Below are 17,319 nucleotides of genomic sequence, written 5' to 3'. Positions count from 1 at the left end.
GCGGCGGTGGCAGCGAGAAGACGCACCCGTATGCGGTCGCAACCGATACGGTAGAGGAGGTGGAGGCGCAGGAGGTGGAGGTAGAGGTCGACGAGGTTAAGATGGAAGCCGAGGACCATCTCGCCAGGGAATACGTACAGGAGTTTGTTCTCGATCATCTCGATCCCGCCGACGTCAAACGAGAGGTTAGTGATCTCGATTTTCATTTTCGACGGACAAACGGACATTCGTTTGATAAATTGTTCCTCGCGTGTACGAGCGTCGAAGAGTCGCTCTACGTCGAATCTACGAGAGATGGATTCGACGATCGTTCGTGACGCGAGTTCTTTCACTCGAGCGTAGATGTTTCTCCTCGCGATCGACGGGACGAGTAGCAGCCTCGTTTCCAACAGCACTTCATTTTTTCGTTACTTGGTAGCGCGTGTACGAAATTTTTTTTACACATCGGCCGGTATGCTCGTGACCGAGCTGATTCGTTTCGATACGTCGTCACGAGCGCGAGTGATGTCCCGATTGCTGGGATCGATTCGATCGAGATCACCGCGATCTCGCAGTGTCTAGAGAAATTTCTTTCCGTTTGGTTGTTCGGAGAGTCACTTCGTTTTACAAATTGGAGAGTATGTAATTTAATAAAATGTTTAGACTGAAAGAATCGTGTTTCGTTTTCACCAAAAAAGAAAAATGAAATTACTTTTCTGAATGAACTAATAGTTTCTTTCGGAATGGAACGATTAGATGGACGCGGTTACGTTGGATTATCGTTTGTTCGTATTGTAAAAATTAGTATTCGGTGGAGATATTTCACGAAAACGTTTCTCTTTATCGAAAATATTAACCGTGTAATATTAACGAAAATAGAGAAGTTGGAAACGTGTCGTTTCTTTCTGTCTTTTGTCGTTGAAATCTAGAGGTAAAATTCTCAAATTGTGCTATTGTTCATGCGAATTAAATATACGATGTGTGCGAGTTAAAAATAGTAATTAATCGTAAGAATCGTCGCGTTAACACTGCATCTTCTATCTGATAATCTCATTTCCTTGATTTCAATGTTGAAAGTAGAATCGTACGTGTAATTTCGAAGAGTAAATACGATAATTTTATACGAACAAAACAATACGAGTCAGTTGGGTGTAATATTTTCATGTATATTTACCTTTTCAATTTAAAATCACACAGGAAGATTATTTCTCAAATAGAAAAATTATACGCATTTTATCTATTTTCATTCGACGTATTACTATATTTCGTACGAATGTTATACTTATTGTGTCACAAACCGTTAAGTGGTATTTTAAATGTTCTTCTGAAACAAATTGGCGAACGTATCGTGCAATGTACCGATCAATTACTGAAACAAAGTTCGCGAATCTTGATCCTCGGAGTGCGGTGTTTGGAAACAGGGACGAATATGTTTCAAACTTTTTTTCAATAACAGTGAACGTACCATCGCGTGCAATATAACATTCTGGCAACGGTAATGTAAAAAAGAACGAGTACAGACTACAAATCATCCCCTTCGTACATCCGTGTGTTTATATTTTCTATCCGAATGTAAATCCGTGAATGTACATCGACGGGCGTTTTTATTTTCAATAAAAAGTGTTGTCCGCAAGTCGCTTTTTCGTACGTTTTCAGCAAATATAGCGATGATGAATTAATTCACGTGCGGTATTATCTGCTACATACTGATAATTTCCGCCGACGTTGGGCTCGCGCGTGTAAATGGAGTCACGTGCACCGTTTGCATTGTACAAGTTTGAAATTATGCTTAACGTTGCGGATTCGCGTGGCAAAAAAGTGGGCATGTGCCTCCACGTGGACGTTAAGCGATAAATATTAGATTCTTCGAGCAACCAATGTCGTCGCGACTAATTGTCGTTCAATTTTTATCTTAGATTTGAATTTTATTCGCGGTAAAATAAAATTCACTAACTATACAATATAACACGAACTATACGCCGATTACGCGCGAATAATTTACACAAATTGTTCATTGGGCGAAATATCGCGAGAAGCATCGGTTTTGAAATCGAGAATACGAATCGTGTTTACGAGATCATACAGTTACACATTCTGTCAAGGTTTTTACCGCATCTTGACAATTAAGTTGACATTGCAAAGCGAAGTATGCTCAAACACGCTGATAACCAACGTCTCGTGTTTTATTCGAATTAGATTAATTACGTAATATTGAACAACTAATAATATTACCAATTAAGACGAATGTATATTTCTAATCTGGATTCTTTTATGTATTGATAAACAAAGTCATCGATAGCAACCTGTCTACGATAAGATAGATTGTAGACGTATATTTTAAACGCAATAATTTTTATAGACGTATTGTACTTTATTCTATTTCTTTTGCATATTTATAGCAGATTATCGTTACCGCCGAAAATATTCGAACTACGTCTGAACCATGACAGTTGCAATAGATTTAACGCAGATTTTAAACGAAACTCAGGTTGCTCGAGATGACATAATTTGTGCTATCTACTTTCAAGAATCTCGTTCGTCGCATAAATTTCCCACTATTTTTAAAAAGATCGTCGATTCTAAGCAACAGATTCAACTACTTATATAATTCTTGCAAAATTGTGTCAGCTTCTGAAAAGCATTTCAATTATATATCTTAATAATTCTATCTTCGGTTACAACAAACCACTGTTCGATCAACTAACCGAATCAAAAGTTTATTCAGGATAGTTCAACTTTATCTATTTTCAAAGCTTAAAAGATGCGAGGTAATCTTCTCGTTAATCGTAGTAGTTACCAGCTACAATTATACAACACTTTCAACAATTATCTACTCTAAAGTGCTGTCCAAGATGGCACAATTTTACCAACTTTCAAAGTTCAAAAGATCACGAGCCAATCTTCTCGCTATTTCTCCAAAAAGAAGTCGACTGAAGTCTCTCTGCCAAATTGACCTTAACCGTAGTATTCACCACGGTTTCAATTATAGTAGAACATCTTCGGCAACTACCCAGTTTAAAGTGCTACTCAAGAGTGCGCAACTTCATCTACCATCGAAGACCAAACTATTGACTCAAAATAGATGATGGTGAATGGTTTGATACCATTCACCTCAAACGGATGGACTATTAAACTACTCAAGGACTATTAAAACGAACAACACTAAAATAATCTCGAATACAAAATTGATCGACTAAAGTGATTCGAACGAAATAAAATCAACGAATTCAACTTCGATCGACTGAGAACTCTTTGATGGTCTTGATGATAAAATCTATGAAAATTTAACATTTTGTTTCACCGATTTGCTTTCAAATCCATCAAGGAGCTTGCACTCGTTCGAAAGTTCGACGTTTCAACGATTTTACTTTCAAAAGTCTGTCAAGATGCTCAGAATTGTTCGATATTTCGTCGATTTTGTTTTCCAAATCACCCAAGACACTATGTGTAATTCATTCTTCTTAATAAATCAAAATAAAACGATACGTGTAACCAAGTTAAGTCTCGAACCAACGAATCACTGTTCGCGTAGGCTCAGAATTGTTAGAAAGTTCGATACTTCGTCCATTTTGTTTCCCATTTTTCCTAATAAACTCGGACAAAACAATACCTATAAGCAAATTAAACCTCGAACCAACGAATCACTGTTCGCGTAGGCTCATAAGTGTTACAAAGTTCAATACTTCGCCCATTTTGTTTCCAAAACCCAAGACACCCTATACAATTCTTCCCAACAAACCCTGACAAAACAATACATACAAGCAAGTCAATCCTCGAATTAACGAATCACTGTTCGTGTAGGTTCGAATAAGCTCACCGATGATGGTGAACGGTAGCGTGGTGCAGCTACCTGGGCAGGTGCAGACGCAGGGTCTGGCGTTGGCTCCTCTGACGCCGCCGGCGCACGAGTTGGAGCAACCGCATCCCCTTTACGGGCAACCGCACATTCAGGTGCAACACGGGGTCCTGGTGAAGGCACCACCGGGTACCGCGTCTCACCTAACGACCCTTTCGCACCCTGGAACGCCACCGGACACGCCTCCGGTCTCGGCATCGCCGCCGCCGTTGCAGTTGCACCGTGGCGAACGTGATTCCCGGGAAAGGGGCCTCTTCTTGCACCTGCAGCAACCGGGCTCGTTGGTGCAGGACGAGATGCAGCCTGGCACCGGTGGCATGGGCTGGCTGACCCAGTCACTCAGACAGGAGCCCCTCGATCTGAGGCCCCACTGTCCCCAAGAGCAAACGCCCGAACATCATCACGAGGCTTGGCCACCAACGCCCACGCATCATCATTTCCAGGACCTGCAACACCTGCAACGTCACAGCAGGCACACCGGTAAGTCGAAGAGACGAACGTCGGGTTTTTCGAACCCTTACCCACTGGTTGGGTTAGGTTGGATATCAGCATCTAGGCTAGATGAGAAACCAAAGGCAATCGGGGATTAGATGCAGGGGTAGAATGTCACTTTTTATTTTACTGTTTTGCAACGTGGTTGAAGATAGTCGTTCTCGATCGAATACTGGGGAAGAATATGTAATCGATCTCGGTAGTAGTTTGTAACGTGGTTAGATCCAGGAGTAGAATACCACATTGTTTGTATTATTTCGGAACGTGATTAAAGATCACAATTCTCGATTAAATCCAGAAGAAGGATATCGCGTATTTTGCGTCGCTTTGCAACGCGGTCAGACATAATGATTCTTAAATCAATTCAGGGGAAAGAATACCGTTATTTAAAAGGGGTAAAGGTAATCTTTCGATCGAATCTAGGGGAATACCCCAATTCTTTGTATATTTTTTTTTTCTTTTTTTTTTGTAACACAGTCCTCGTGCCGATTCGATCACCTTTCAGTCCGCGGAGCTTTACAAAATTGTTTTCGGTTGTTCCGCTCGAGCATCCCCGATCTCGTTCGAAAAAAACGACCAGTTTTGCCGGCTCTAAATCTTTACAAACGTTCCGCACGATTTTCCCCGGACTGTTATAGTTTCCCGTACACTGTACCCCTCTTTTGTGAATTTCGTAGCGTTTAAACACTTCGAATCGTGGAAATGTGATCGCAACAAGTTGTTCGTTAACGGATGCAATTGGGAAGCGAGGCATGATCGTACACGATGTTTGTAGAAACTCGACCGGGTACAGGGAATTGGCAAAGCACGCGTAGATTTGTCTAGCAACGTGGTTGGAACGAAGATCTCGTGAAGCGTGTTCCGAGACGACTTGTTACTTTCGGCCGCCCGTATTGCCTTCGGTCTCTAATTTACCCTCGTCTACCAACTCGCTCGATTCGTGGTTAGTGTTTTTCGACGCTGCATTATTTTTCCATCGAGTGGATCGAGGTGTACGCTCGTATGCAATTAATATAGTCCCTGAGTCGCGAGCGATGACCTACCGAAATTGCAATCGCGATATCCTTTAGTTTGGAGTGGTTGGTGACGGTTTGCAACCGAGATTTCGATCCTGGACCGAGTGGTTGACGGTTACTTTTCTTCCAACGTGGCGATGTAAACATACTACTCGATAACGATGAGATTTTCATCGATACAACGAATTGGTGAATTTCTCGCGATACTTCGTCCTTCTACCTCGTTTTCTCGTCTTCTACGTTACATCGAAGACTCGCAAACAATATCGTTTCGTTATCTTGACTTTCGCAAGACTGCGATTGTTCCACGGAACGAGCACTCAATGGAAATGTAAACAATATTCACTCGGTGTCGTCGACTCTTGAGCAATCGGCCGGTTCCATTCACCCGAAGTAATTCCGCGTGGAAGATTTAATTACGGTTACAATTTCGAAGATGACGGACCACTCGAACAGTAGGTGTCCCAGACACGTAGAGTCTCGAATCTTCATAGAGCAAAATCGGTGATTCACAGTAGCGTGGACCACTCGAACTCTAGGTGTCCTAGACACACGTAGAGTCTCGAATCTCCATAGAGCGAAAACGGTAGAGGTCGCTACGATGTGGGCCACTCGAACTCTAGATGTCCTCGTTCGTTACATGTGTAGAGTACCAAATTTCCATAGAGCGAAAACGATGGATCGCTATGATGTGGACCATTCGAACTCTAGGTGTTCTAAACCATTACACATGTAGAGTCTCAAATCTCCATAGAGTGAAAACGGTGGATTGCTATGACGTGAATCACTTGAACTCTGGGTGTTCCAAACCTTTACTCGCGTAGAGTCCCAATCTCCATAGAGCGAAAACAATGGATCGCTATGATGTGGACCACTCGAACTCTAGGTGTTCTAAATCATTACACACGCAGAGTCTCGAATCTTCATAGAGCGAAAACGATGGATCATCGTGGCGTGGACCATTCGAACTCTAGGTGTTCTAAACCATTACACACGTAGAGTCTTAAATCTCCATAGAGCGCAAACGATGGATCGCTATGATGTAGACCACTCGAACTCTAGGTGTCCTCGTTCGTTACATGTGTAGAGTCCCAAATTTCCATAGAGCGAAAACGATGGATCGCTACAACGTGAACCACTCGAACTCGAAGTATCCTAGACCGTTACACGCGTGAAGTTTCAAATCCCCATACAATCCAAAAAGACGTGTTCCTTACCGACGAAGTATCGCGAAAACGTTGGATCACCGTGACGTGAATCGCTCGAACTCCAGATGTCCTAGACCGTTACCCACGCGTACAGTCCCAAATTCTCATAAAGCAAAAACGATGGATCGTCGTTGACGTGGACCACTCGAACTCCAGGTGTCCCCTAGCGTTGCTCGCGTAGAGTCCGATATCTTTGTTAAATCGAAACGAATCGGTTGGTCGGGGGTCGAAAGTGATCGTAGAATGGGAACTCGAAACGGCAGCTAGCTCTTCATGGAAGAGGACTCGAAGTCGACAAATGTTATTGTCGCAGGTGGATACATCGCGATGTCGGGTCACATAGAGTACTACGGGAGCGCGGGTGCAGGCGGCGGGATGCTTCCCGCGGGCGGAAGTGGAATGTCGGGGATGGAAGACAGCATGCAGGGCATACCGATGCAACCGGGGAGACCGATGAGCGTTTGTTCAGTGAGTTCTTGCGGTGCCGGAGGACCTAGTCCCGCGCACAGGACGGGCAGTGGCCTGTACTCGAATTGCGGCAGTAACAACCCCCAGGAAGAACTCATGAACGACGAGCTGCTCATGTCCCTTTCCGTGCGCGAATTAAACAAACGCCTCCATGGTTGCCCGCGGGAAGAGGTGAGTCAGGTCTCTTATTTTTTTAACGCCACTACCGTGTAGGCAATTCCTTGTTCCCTTACGTTGAAGTTCGCTTGCCGACTTGCTCGCCCGCTACTTTCATTTTCTTCTTTCTTTTCCTTTTCTTTTTCTTTTTTTTTTCCTTGCGACGCGTACCAGTTTCCCTTCTACGTCGAGTCACTTCGCTTCACGATCGTTTTCCAAGCGTCGAGATTTACGAATTGTACAAGCTGCGGGAACACCGAGACCAACCGTTCGAGTCTCTCGCGATACGAGTTCCTACGCCAGTGTCAGAGTGTACATCTGGTGGGCCTTGAACGAGATTTTTTTCAATAAAAATTACTATTTGGAATAATTATCATTGAAATATCAGTTGGGGAGATCTCGTGGGAATCTCGACGCCAGATCCAGCGGAGGAAGCATGAAGCGGATCCTTTCGATGGTAGAGAGACTAATCCTATTGATCGAACGTACGACCGAGTCTAGCGCGTTTCGAATTTCGTGCGAAGTATTTCGAAAACGTTGTTTTCGATAGTTCCTATCGTGCGATATTAACGACAGGATACACTTACCTTCAACCTACGAAGTATCCTCGAGTCGCGAGAGCCGATCACCCCGAAACGCGCTTGTACAATTCGTAAACGATGGACAGTCAAACGAGAAAGAACAATATAGCGATCGAGTAGACGCGCGAGAATTCGCATCGGCGTTGAATCGTAACGTTTCGTAAAATGAATGTCTCGTGTTGTGCGAAGGTGGTGCGTCTGAAGCAGAAACGACGTACATTGAAGAACCGTGGCTACGCTCAGAACTGTCGCAGCAAACGGTTGCAGCAACGTCACGACCTCGAGACGACGAATCGGAACCTGCAGAACGAACTTCAACGGTTGAAGATCGAGTTGGCGCGGGTCCAGCAGGAACGCGATCTCTACAAGCAACGATGCGAGATCCTCCGAACCAGACAGAACCATCATCATAATCACAATCATAACCATCATCAGCAACAGGCGCCGCAGCAGCAGCAGCAGCAACAACAACAACAGCAGCAGCAGCAGCAGCAACCGCAACCACAGCCTCAGCAGCAGCATCAGACGCAAAATCAACAGCAACAACCGCCGCAGCAACAGCAACAACCGACCCAACAGCAACACCAACCTGCACCCGCTAGTCCCGAGGTTTATCTGTGACATCGACAGCGCCGAGGAGGCGCTTGCTGGACCTGAACAGACATCCGTCGTGAGATCGTGAAACTCTCGATCGGTGAGTGATCAATTTATACACTTTGTACGATCAGTTTATACACTTTGTACGATCACGCTTGTAGCATTTCTTTCGTAGAGTTTTCTCCTAGCTTTTTCCTTTTTTTTTGTTTTTTTTTCCGTTCGATTCGTAGCAGCGTCGATCGTCGAAACGCACGAGGGTTGTTCGATGAATAAAGACACTCGTCGCGATATTTAAAACGACAAGGAATTTTACGAATAGGTTTTAGTTCGGTTTCGCTCGACTTTACCGATACGTGTTTTCATCTTGCGCAATTATCTGTCTTGTTTCTAATCATTTGTACGATGTCACTTCGTTTATTCGCAGAAAGCTATCAAACAATACGATTGCATCGTCGGTGTATCGCCAATCAGTAGTGTCGCCTGTATGTATCACTCCTGGAAACTATCCATTTTAAAATTCATCTTTAGAAAGAAATCTTTCCAAAGAAAATTTTGGAAACATTTTTACGTGTCAAGGTTAGGAATATCGTTCGATCGCTGCACGAGTTTGTGTTTAGGTCCGTGGTAAAATATTCTTTCGTTTGCTCGGGAAGAGCTGCTCTCACTTCGTCGTCAACTTTCGAAGTTTCCTCTTCGCGGTTCGAGTATTCAAAAATCAGACGGTTCGAGTTCAGGTCGACGAAATTGAATTCTCGATCGATCGTCGAGCCAAGTCGCTGGAAATCTCGATCGGTACTTCTAAGTGTGAATATCCGGTACCCTATTTCTGGGTACCCTTTCTCGCAAACTTTCGATCCGTTCGTGGATACTTCGGTTCGTACGGATTCTTCTGTATCGATTACTCGTTTCTCCACGAATATCGCGCAGTGAACGTTTCAAACAATTCGATAGTACGTTGGTCTTACATCGTGCGTTCTTTGAGTCGTGTAAACATCTTAAGAATAAAGTATAATCGTTCAAAACGGATCCAGGTTTCAAATTCCTCGAATTTCTTGTCACACCAGATACGTACAGGGCAGATCGATTTTTCTATTTGTTCAGTTCGAAGTACTTAATTCTGTCATTCGAATTTAAATTTTTATTCGTTTCATACGTTGCTCGAAACTTTTATCTGCATACAAATTTCGCCCATCTTTGGTTGGAGTTGTAAAAACACGCACATACAGTGTTTTTATACTTATTAAACGATACTCGTAGCCTTCCTCTATCGTAACCATCTTCGTTTCATATTTACGAATATCGAGTTGTCTCTCTTAATCGATAACACGATAAATATACTTTCCCTCGTTTCAACGAGGATGTGCATTTCATTGTTACGATCGTTTACTCGATTCTTTCGAGTGATTCTTTTATTAGAAATCGCGCACAATTCACGATACGATCGAAATCGATCAACGATTTATTTTTGGAAAGATCGATCGAAACTCTGTCTTTTTATTAGAAGCTCGTGTCTTCGAAATATTATTATCCACTTGGTCGTGTCAAACGCCTCGAAGTCAACTTTCGTCCCTTCGTGTCTCCATTCTATATATCTCGTTATTTTCATTCGTGTTTCTCTTTACAAATATTAACAGCGATGTAACTTCTTTTTCACTTTGAAAACGCGTTAGCGATAAAATCGCGAGAGACGAATGCAATCAACCAGACAAATTTTCAAGCTGTTTCCTCATTCAGAATAGACGAGAAACTAAAGACAATTGTGGATAAAATATAAGGGAAGAGTGTCACGTTGTTTGTATTATTTTGCAACGTGGTTAAAGATAGTAATTCTCGATTAAATACAGGGCTGGAATATCTCATCTCTTCTCTCGTTATTTCCCTAACGATATCCTTTAATTTTTTATGTTTTCTTTAATATACATATATATTCTTCAATAATCGTTCTTGTACTTGTTTGTGCACACGTAAAATGTAACTCGGAGATGATAGGCGATCGCTGACCACCGAGTTAGGGCTTCGTGACACCATTTTTTTTTTCGTTTCTTCGTAATTCACTTTACGTGTTTCCCGTTAGGAAAAAATTTAAAACGATCGTTCTCAGGGATTAAAACTGTCGTTTAGATTTAAGTTGTAATCCCGTGGGAAATCCTCGCATCGTGACGAATATCCCCTCTGCTTCGTATCTCCGTGTACAACGCTTGTAATCGCGTGCATGACTTTAACAACGATTAATACACACGAGTGCACGATGAGTTTCGTTGCTGTGCATGGAAGATGTTCTCCAGTCAAGAATAAGACAATTTTCAGACGCGTTACGTGTCGTGAAACCTCATTGTAACACGAGTCAATATCGTAGAAGTTTTCGTTTACTCTCTTTTCATTCTATTTGGTAAAATCTCAGCGACATCGGAAAAGCGTTCATGAAAGACGTCTTATTTCGTGACTAACGAACGCGCGAGGAAAACACAAAGAGAGAGCAAGATAATTATTTCGGTAGAGATTATTTGGTGTACGAAGTCGTAACGATGTCTTGTCTTTACTTTTCTCTTTTAAACAATTTGTTCACAGCGACGTACCTTGGCCGTGGTTTGAAAAATACCAGGCAAGCAACCGAGTATTCCTTCGAGAAGCAGTTTTTCAATCGAGACTCAAGTCTTAAGCACATCTCTAAGCTCGTCTACGTGTATATAGCGCTCGGTTCTCCGTCTATTTTTTTTCCTCTTTCTTTTCTTCTTTTCCGTTCTTTTCACTTTGAACAGCTTTGTTAAGCCACGGCGTGGGCCTTGACTGTTAAACTGACTTTGTAAATCGTGTACGGAGTTACAGCGCAACTAAGGTATCATTAGATTAAAGGTAATTAGTTCTATTCGCATAGGTATATGAATATATGCTCGTGGTAGACTGAACGTCTTTGCCAAATAATTGTACCAAAAAGAGAAAAAAAACACACACACACACACACACACAGACACAGACACACACACAATTATACGAGAAAACTGTACTTTGTCGTAGCGCAAAAAAGGAACAGTGACGAAGCTTGCGTGAAGAAACTTTAGCGTTAAGAGGTTCATCCTATTTGTTATTTAATTTCTAGCCAAAGGATAATTTTAATTCTTCGACGCGAACGATCGGTTCGGATAACCTTCGTTGCTGCCTGTTGTCCCTGTTACCTTTCGCGTTTGTAAAGTATAGAAACGTTGATCTAAGAAAAAACAAAAAGGCAAAAAGAAAAAAAAAAATATAAACACACAGAAAAAGGGTCGATGGATTCGAAAATGGTATGCAAAAATTATACGAGTATCGAAGATAAACATAGAAAGCTTAAAAGAGTAAAAAGAAGAGACCCAAGAATCGATGATCGGTCGTAGATAAAATACATACCGATAAAAAAACCAAAAGAAAATTCGAACTTGTGAAATTTCGCACAGTATAATTTCAATCGACTCAACCACTACCATGAACTTCGTGTTTCTCGACCCTTGGTCCCGGATCGTTCTCCGTATTAACGATAATTCATTGACGTCCATGGTCGCGACGCATACTCTGCGTCGCGGCCAGCTTTCGTAAAACTAACAAATCCTCGAAATCGTTTCTACACGGATTAATTTGTTGAAAACAGCCCCGCGTTGGTGTATCGTGTCCTTGAACTCGTGGCAGCACCGAAGATACATTTCCACCGACAAAACGAACGGCCATTCGGTAAATTTATACATTCGAGCGAATGGCCGAGAATCTTTTAGACACTGGCCAAGTTTCGTTGGCCACGCGTTGTTTTTTTATCGTTGGTGAACAAACGACGCGGGCATCGTTCGATTCGCGAACGATGAACGACCGTTTCTCGGGGTAAAGTTTAGGCGCTTTCGGGTCTCGTTTCTCGACGACGTTCCGCGAACGTTTACGCGGGATTCGAGAACCGGTTCGTTTAAATATCGACGGGATCTCTGCTTCTACTTAGTACCTACGATGTTCGATCGCGCGTGCACGCATTGGGGGATGATGCGATTGTCCGTTTACCCCGTACGTGGGGTTGGGGTTGCGAATGGCGCGGGCGAGGAACGATCTCAGAAATTGCGTGACAAAAGAGAACGCGGCGGTACATTTTCGTACCGGCCGCGACGCGGTGATATCGTTTTTTTAGTACTTATATGGCACAAAATGATCTGTATACGGTAGCTCTATAAATTAACGGCCGTGTTTTTTTCGTTTCTACTTTTAGGGGATGTCTCGAACGACTTGCGTGTGTTTACGTTGCGTTGAACAGCGGCGTAAATTTTGTGGGGTCGATGCGTTTTTCGTTGCATTTTCTTTGTTTTTTTTTTTCGTTTATTTTTCTTTCTTGTTTTCTATTCTTTATTTACGCGTTAGTCTCGCGTAAAAAAATAATTACAATTTCGAAAGGAGTTCGAAGTTTTCTCTACAGTTTTTCTTTCTTCTTTCTTTTCTTTTCGTTTCGTTTCTCGTTCGGTTAACGGACCGCTTTATTTTTCATCGGTTATTCTTCGGGGATTGTGCAAAGCCGTGGGGGCGAGAGATCGATACAAAAATTACGCCACTGTCGTATCGAGTATGACATATGAAGCATATATTATTGTTTCGTTCGTGTTGGATTACGTTCGGTCGTTCGTGACGGCCGAGCCCGGTCCGATTCGATTTAAGAATGTTTTAATTCCCGTTACATTGTCTCATGTGTACATAAAATAATTATTATACTTCTTATTATAAATAAATGCCGATAACGGCGGTTTCAGATACACGCAGCGCAGTATTTCTTTCACCGAGCCCTTACGAGTCCCATCCTTTGAAACACCTCGTTCAATCGATGCTTATCGTCGACGATGAACGTATTATTTATAACGTACTAACAAGGTAAACGTCTCGGTGCTTGAACAATTCGACGAGACTCGAATCGAAAAATTGCGAGTACCTTCGATCGTTAAACGAGACGTTGGACAACATTTTGGTAACGCGATCAAACGTTGCACGTTTCAATTTGAACGGTCTCTGAATTCGATCTTACAAGACTGAACAAACGAACGATATTCTCAATTCAACGAACACTCGTGTGTGAATTTTGTTTCGAATAACATTTAGTCATTTTCTGGCGAACAAAGTGATCCGAAACGAGATTTTCAAAGACGATACTCGAGAATTGCTTTTCAGAATAATCGAAACGAATGTTTATTTCCTATCTACAAATTAGTCGAGATCGATCGTTGTATCGTTAACATTATTTTAAGTTACTTTCGCTGGGTAAAGATTACCAATTTACACTTGAGATTCTTTTTAAAAATCCAACCAAGTGTAATCCATCGCTAACGTTCCTTCCTTCGAGGCTCACCGATCCACCCGAGTAATTTTTTTAATACAAATCATTAAAAATTCGTCGTTTCTCCATACTTATTTCTATAAATGAACCGCTCTGTATTACGTAATCTTTTGTGTAACTTTAAACGAACGTTTATTTCCTATCTACAAATTAATCGAGATCGATCGATGGATCGTTAACATTGTTTCAAGTTAGGTTCCCTGGGTAAAGATTACCAATTTACACTTGAGATTCTTTTTAAAAATCCAACCAAATGTAATCCATCGTTAACGTTCCTTCCTTCGAGGCTCACCGATCCACCCGAGTAATTTTTTTAATACAAATCGTTCAAAATTCGTCGTTTCTCCATACTTATTTCTATAAATGAACCGCTCGGTGTTACGTAATCTTTCGCGTAACCTTAAACGAACGCTATTCACAGATACGAACAAACCGATAGGGGTACAGAAGCGAAACGACAAAATCGATTAATTAAAATGGCCGGGGATACGAAAGAAAAGGTGGAAACGACCGAGAAAGACTATGGAACGGAAAGTTCCTGGTTAGCAGCGATTCGCATTTCGCGTGATCCTAGGTGTAACGTGCAATGTGCAGGCTCAGCATTTCATTTGAGAGGCAGACACGAGCATTGGGTATGGAATCCCCTTCATTCCTTTATGCACCAACAAACTCCTCCTCTCTATTTCTTTCTTCGCCTCTCTCATTAACCTCACCGTACCTCCGAGCAACAAATATTTGCTACGCGTGCAACCAGCAGTTTCGAATTTCGATGAATTCGACGCCACGGATTCGTCGTCATCTTACGCTTCTTTCCACGTACTGTCGATGAATCGGATACAATTTTTAGTTCGAGTCGTGGACGATTTGTCATTGTAAAATTTTTAGTTCCACTTTCGGACGATTTCTCGCCGTAAAATTTTTAGTTCCACTTGGGGACGATTCATCGTCGTACGTAAGAGAACAAAGTCGAAGGAAATTTTCTTTTTCGGACTCTTCGATAACAATTGCAAGGAAGTTTCAAGTATCGTCGGTTTCTATATTGCACGAATTTTATTTCATCGTTAGAAATCTGTGTTACATTGTTCAATTCTTCATTTTTTCGTACGATCGTTGCTAATTAGGTACAGCGATACTGTCGCTGTTTATTAGCTTAGCTTTATGTAGATTGTGTGCTCAGTTTTCTGTACAGTTATATACGTATACAGGTATTTGTGAATTCTTGTGTTGAATAGTGTTTGCTTTTATCGTTGTTTAATATTTCAGTTACGTATTCTTCAAGTCTCGTATTCGTGCAGCTCGATTACCAAATGAAGGATCAAATTAGAGAGACGAGTAATAAAAACGAGATCAAAATTTATAAAATGATACAAAGGTGGAGAACAAAGTGTTCGACTTGTAGAACAGTGAAAAGAAAACGAAAACATTGTAAACACAATCGGAGTCTCTTTAAAAAAAACCTAATACTATCGTATCCTGTACGAAATTCACCTTACCACAAATTCGTAACTCTATGCATTAGATAAACGATAGAATTCTAATAATTGTAAACATACACCGTGTCGTTCATCCCTAAAATTGTCTCGATTCTGTCGAACGATCCTGAACCATTTTAACCATTCCTTAATAAAAGTCTCTAAGCATGAGAATAAAATTTCTCTGCAATCCAAAACCGTATACGAAAGATCGTTTACGAAAGAAATAAAAAAGATAGATTCGTACTAAATACTCTCCCCTTGAAAGAGTTTATAAATTTTTGAAAAATACATACGCGATGCGTAAAAATTCTAAAGAAAGTTTCCAGATGGTAACGAAGAAAAACGCATAAGAAAAAAATTATTCAACCCTCCACTACTGAAAATTTCGAACCAACAGATCAGAACGATCACGATCACAGAGAATAATTCGCATTACGCGCGTAGAATTTACTTTTCGTTGAATACTCGTCCAATATAGTTACGATCGGTGTGATTTACGATTTCTACGTTAGATCCCTTTACTCACCATCGAAAATTTCGAACCAACAGATCAGAACGATCACGATCACGCGGAGAAGCGAACACGAAGCGTTTACGAAAATTTTCGCGCGCAGAATTTCCTCTTCGTTCAATACTCGTCCAATATGGTCGCGATCGGTGATGATTTACGATTTCTACGTTAGATCCCTTTATCTCGAGCATTTGGCTGGCTTCTCGGCTTAAAAACGCGAAACATTGGCACGCGTTTTCACGAACGCACGCGTTGCACCCCGTCGTTCTCGCTTCCCTCACTTTATTTGCAACGCCGTTTCTGCTGACACCGCCGCTCGACGATGAATCCATCGAGATGGAACGTCGGTAAACAAAACGTTCACCTCTTTCGGTGAAACCCGCAGCCCGACACGGAACGGAACGGAACGGAACGGAACGGAACGGAACGGTTCGGAAGACCGTGCACCGCGGTGAACTCTCCGCAAACCACGTGAATCGTGAACACGAATAATTCCGGCCAGCGTACAACCCTGTTCGCGGATATAACAAACGCCACGGAGCGATCGCTTAATAACGCATAATAACCCGTACACTGTGCGACGAACTGTACCACGATGGAAATTATCTCGCGGTCGAATCGTTTCACCTGTTGTCCTTAATTAAATACGGAAACGAAGTCGTCGATTCTCTCGATGGTATATGCACTCGGAGTCGTCGATACACTTGGAGCGTTTTAATTCCGAGAACGATACCGTTTCAATCGAGAATAGCGAGTTCGATTATTCCCGATCGAGAGAACATCGAGTATACTAGCTGAAGAGAATTACACCGACGTTAGTCTTTGACCAATCTCTGGAGTTTAGAACGTACAAATTTTTAGGTACGAGAAATGTATATATGTGATAATGGATGTTATTTTGATATCGGTGTTGTTTATGGACTTGTAGATTGGAGTGTTATTGTTGTTAGAAGTACGGATAGGATTATTGAAGTTGTTAATTTAATTAACAAAAATACAGATGCGCGAATGTAAGTAAAACGAGAAGCTAAAAAGTTATCGATATACTTAATCGTGTGGTATTAGAATTAGGGCGATATCTCGGTTATTATCGAATGTATCGAAAATTTGTATAGGAGAAAAAAATACCCAAATTTAAATTTCAATCATTTCTGTTCTATACATTTTTGCCGTAAAAGCAACCCTAACCGAGGTATCGTGCATATTATAGTTGACACTCCAAACAATCCTTTCTTCTAACAAGAATTCTAGTGCTAGATACTGCTCTAAGTTGCAATCGTTCATGTTTTCACACAATGTGGTCACAAACGAACAGAAACATATTTCAGTTAAATAAACTTTAGTTCGTATTGTACCATTTTGGTTAAATGTTCAAATTATATAATGCAACCAATATTCTGAAATAGAACCTCTACTAACAGGTAATACTCTAATTGTACTAATCGTCCTATTGAACTACTCTGATCCTTCACTTAGTGTATTTCTCGCTTGTACTTGCGTTTAAGTAACAGTACTATTGAACTACTCTATGATCCTTCACTTAGTGTATTTGTCGCTTGTACTTGCGTTTAAGTAACAGTACTATTGAACTACTCTATGATCCTTCACTTAGTGTATTTCTCGCTTGCACTTGCGTTTAAGTAACACTACT

General features: G+C 41.6%; 1 protein-coding gene across 3 annotated transcripts in view; it reads left to right on the top strand.

Annotated features, from left to right (window-relative positions):
* The first annotated feature begins 6 nt into the window (after window positions 1-6).
* Tj (Maf family bZIP transcription factor traffic jam) overlaps window positions 7-17,319 on the top strand; it is a 54,905-nt gene continuing 37,592 nt past the window's right edge. The window contains exons 1-5 of one of the 3 annotated variants that reach the window (XM_076325877.1): window positions 7-185; window positions 3,781-4,315; window positions 6,865-7,190; window positions 7,946-8,450; window positions 10,922-13,109. In XM_076325877.1, coding sequence (XP_076181992.1) covers window positions 102-185; window positions 3,781-4,315; window positions 6,865-7,190; window positions 7,946-8,377 — 1,377 coding nt within the window. In that variant the 5' untranslated portion in view covers window positions 7-101 and the 3' untranslated portion in view covers window positions 8,378-8,450; window positions 10,922-13,109. Of the gene's footprint in view, window positions 186-3,780; window positions 4,316-6,864; window positions 7,200-7,945; window positions 8,451-10,921; window positions 13,110-17,319 lie in introns of those variants that run through there. The other 2 variants (XM_076325875.1, XM_076325876.1) reach the window with 2 other exon arrangements.

This window comes from Ptiloglossa arizonensis, chromosome 13, assembly GCF_051014685.1.
Source record: "Ptiloglossa arizonensis isolate GNS036 chromosome 13, iyPtiAriz1_principal, whole genome shotgun sequence".
NCBI lineage: Eukaryota > Metazoa > Arthropoda > Insecta > Hymenoptera > Colletidae > Ptiloglossa > Ptiloglossa arizonensis.
The sequence above is the reverse complement of the archived record's forward strand: the minus strand, read 5'-3'. Positions and strand labels throughout refer to the sequence as shown.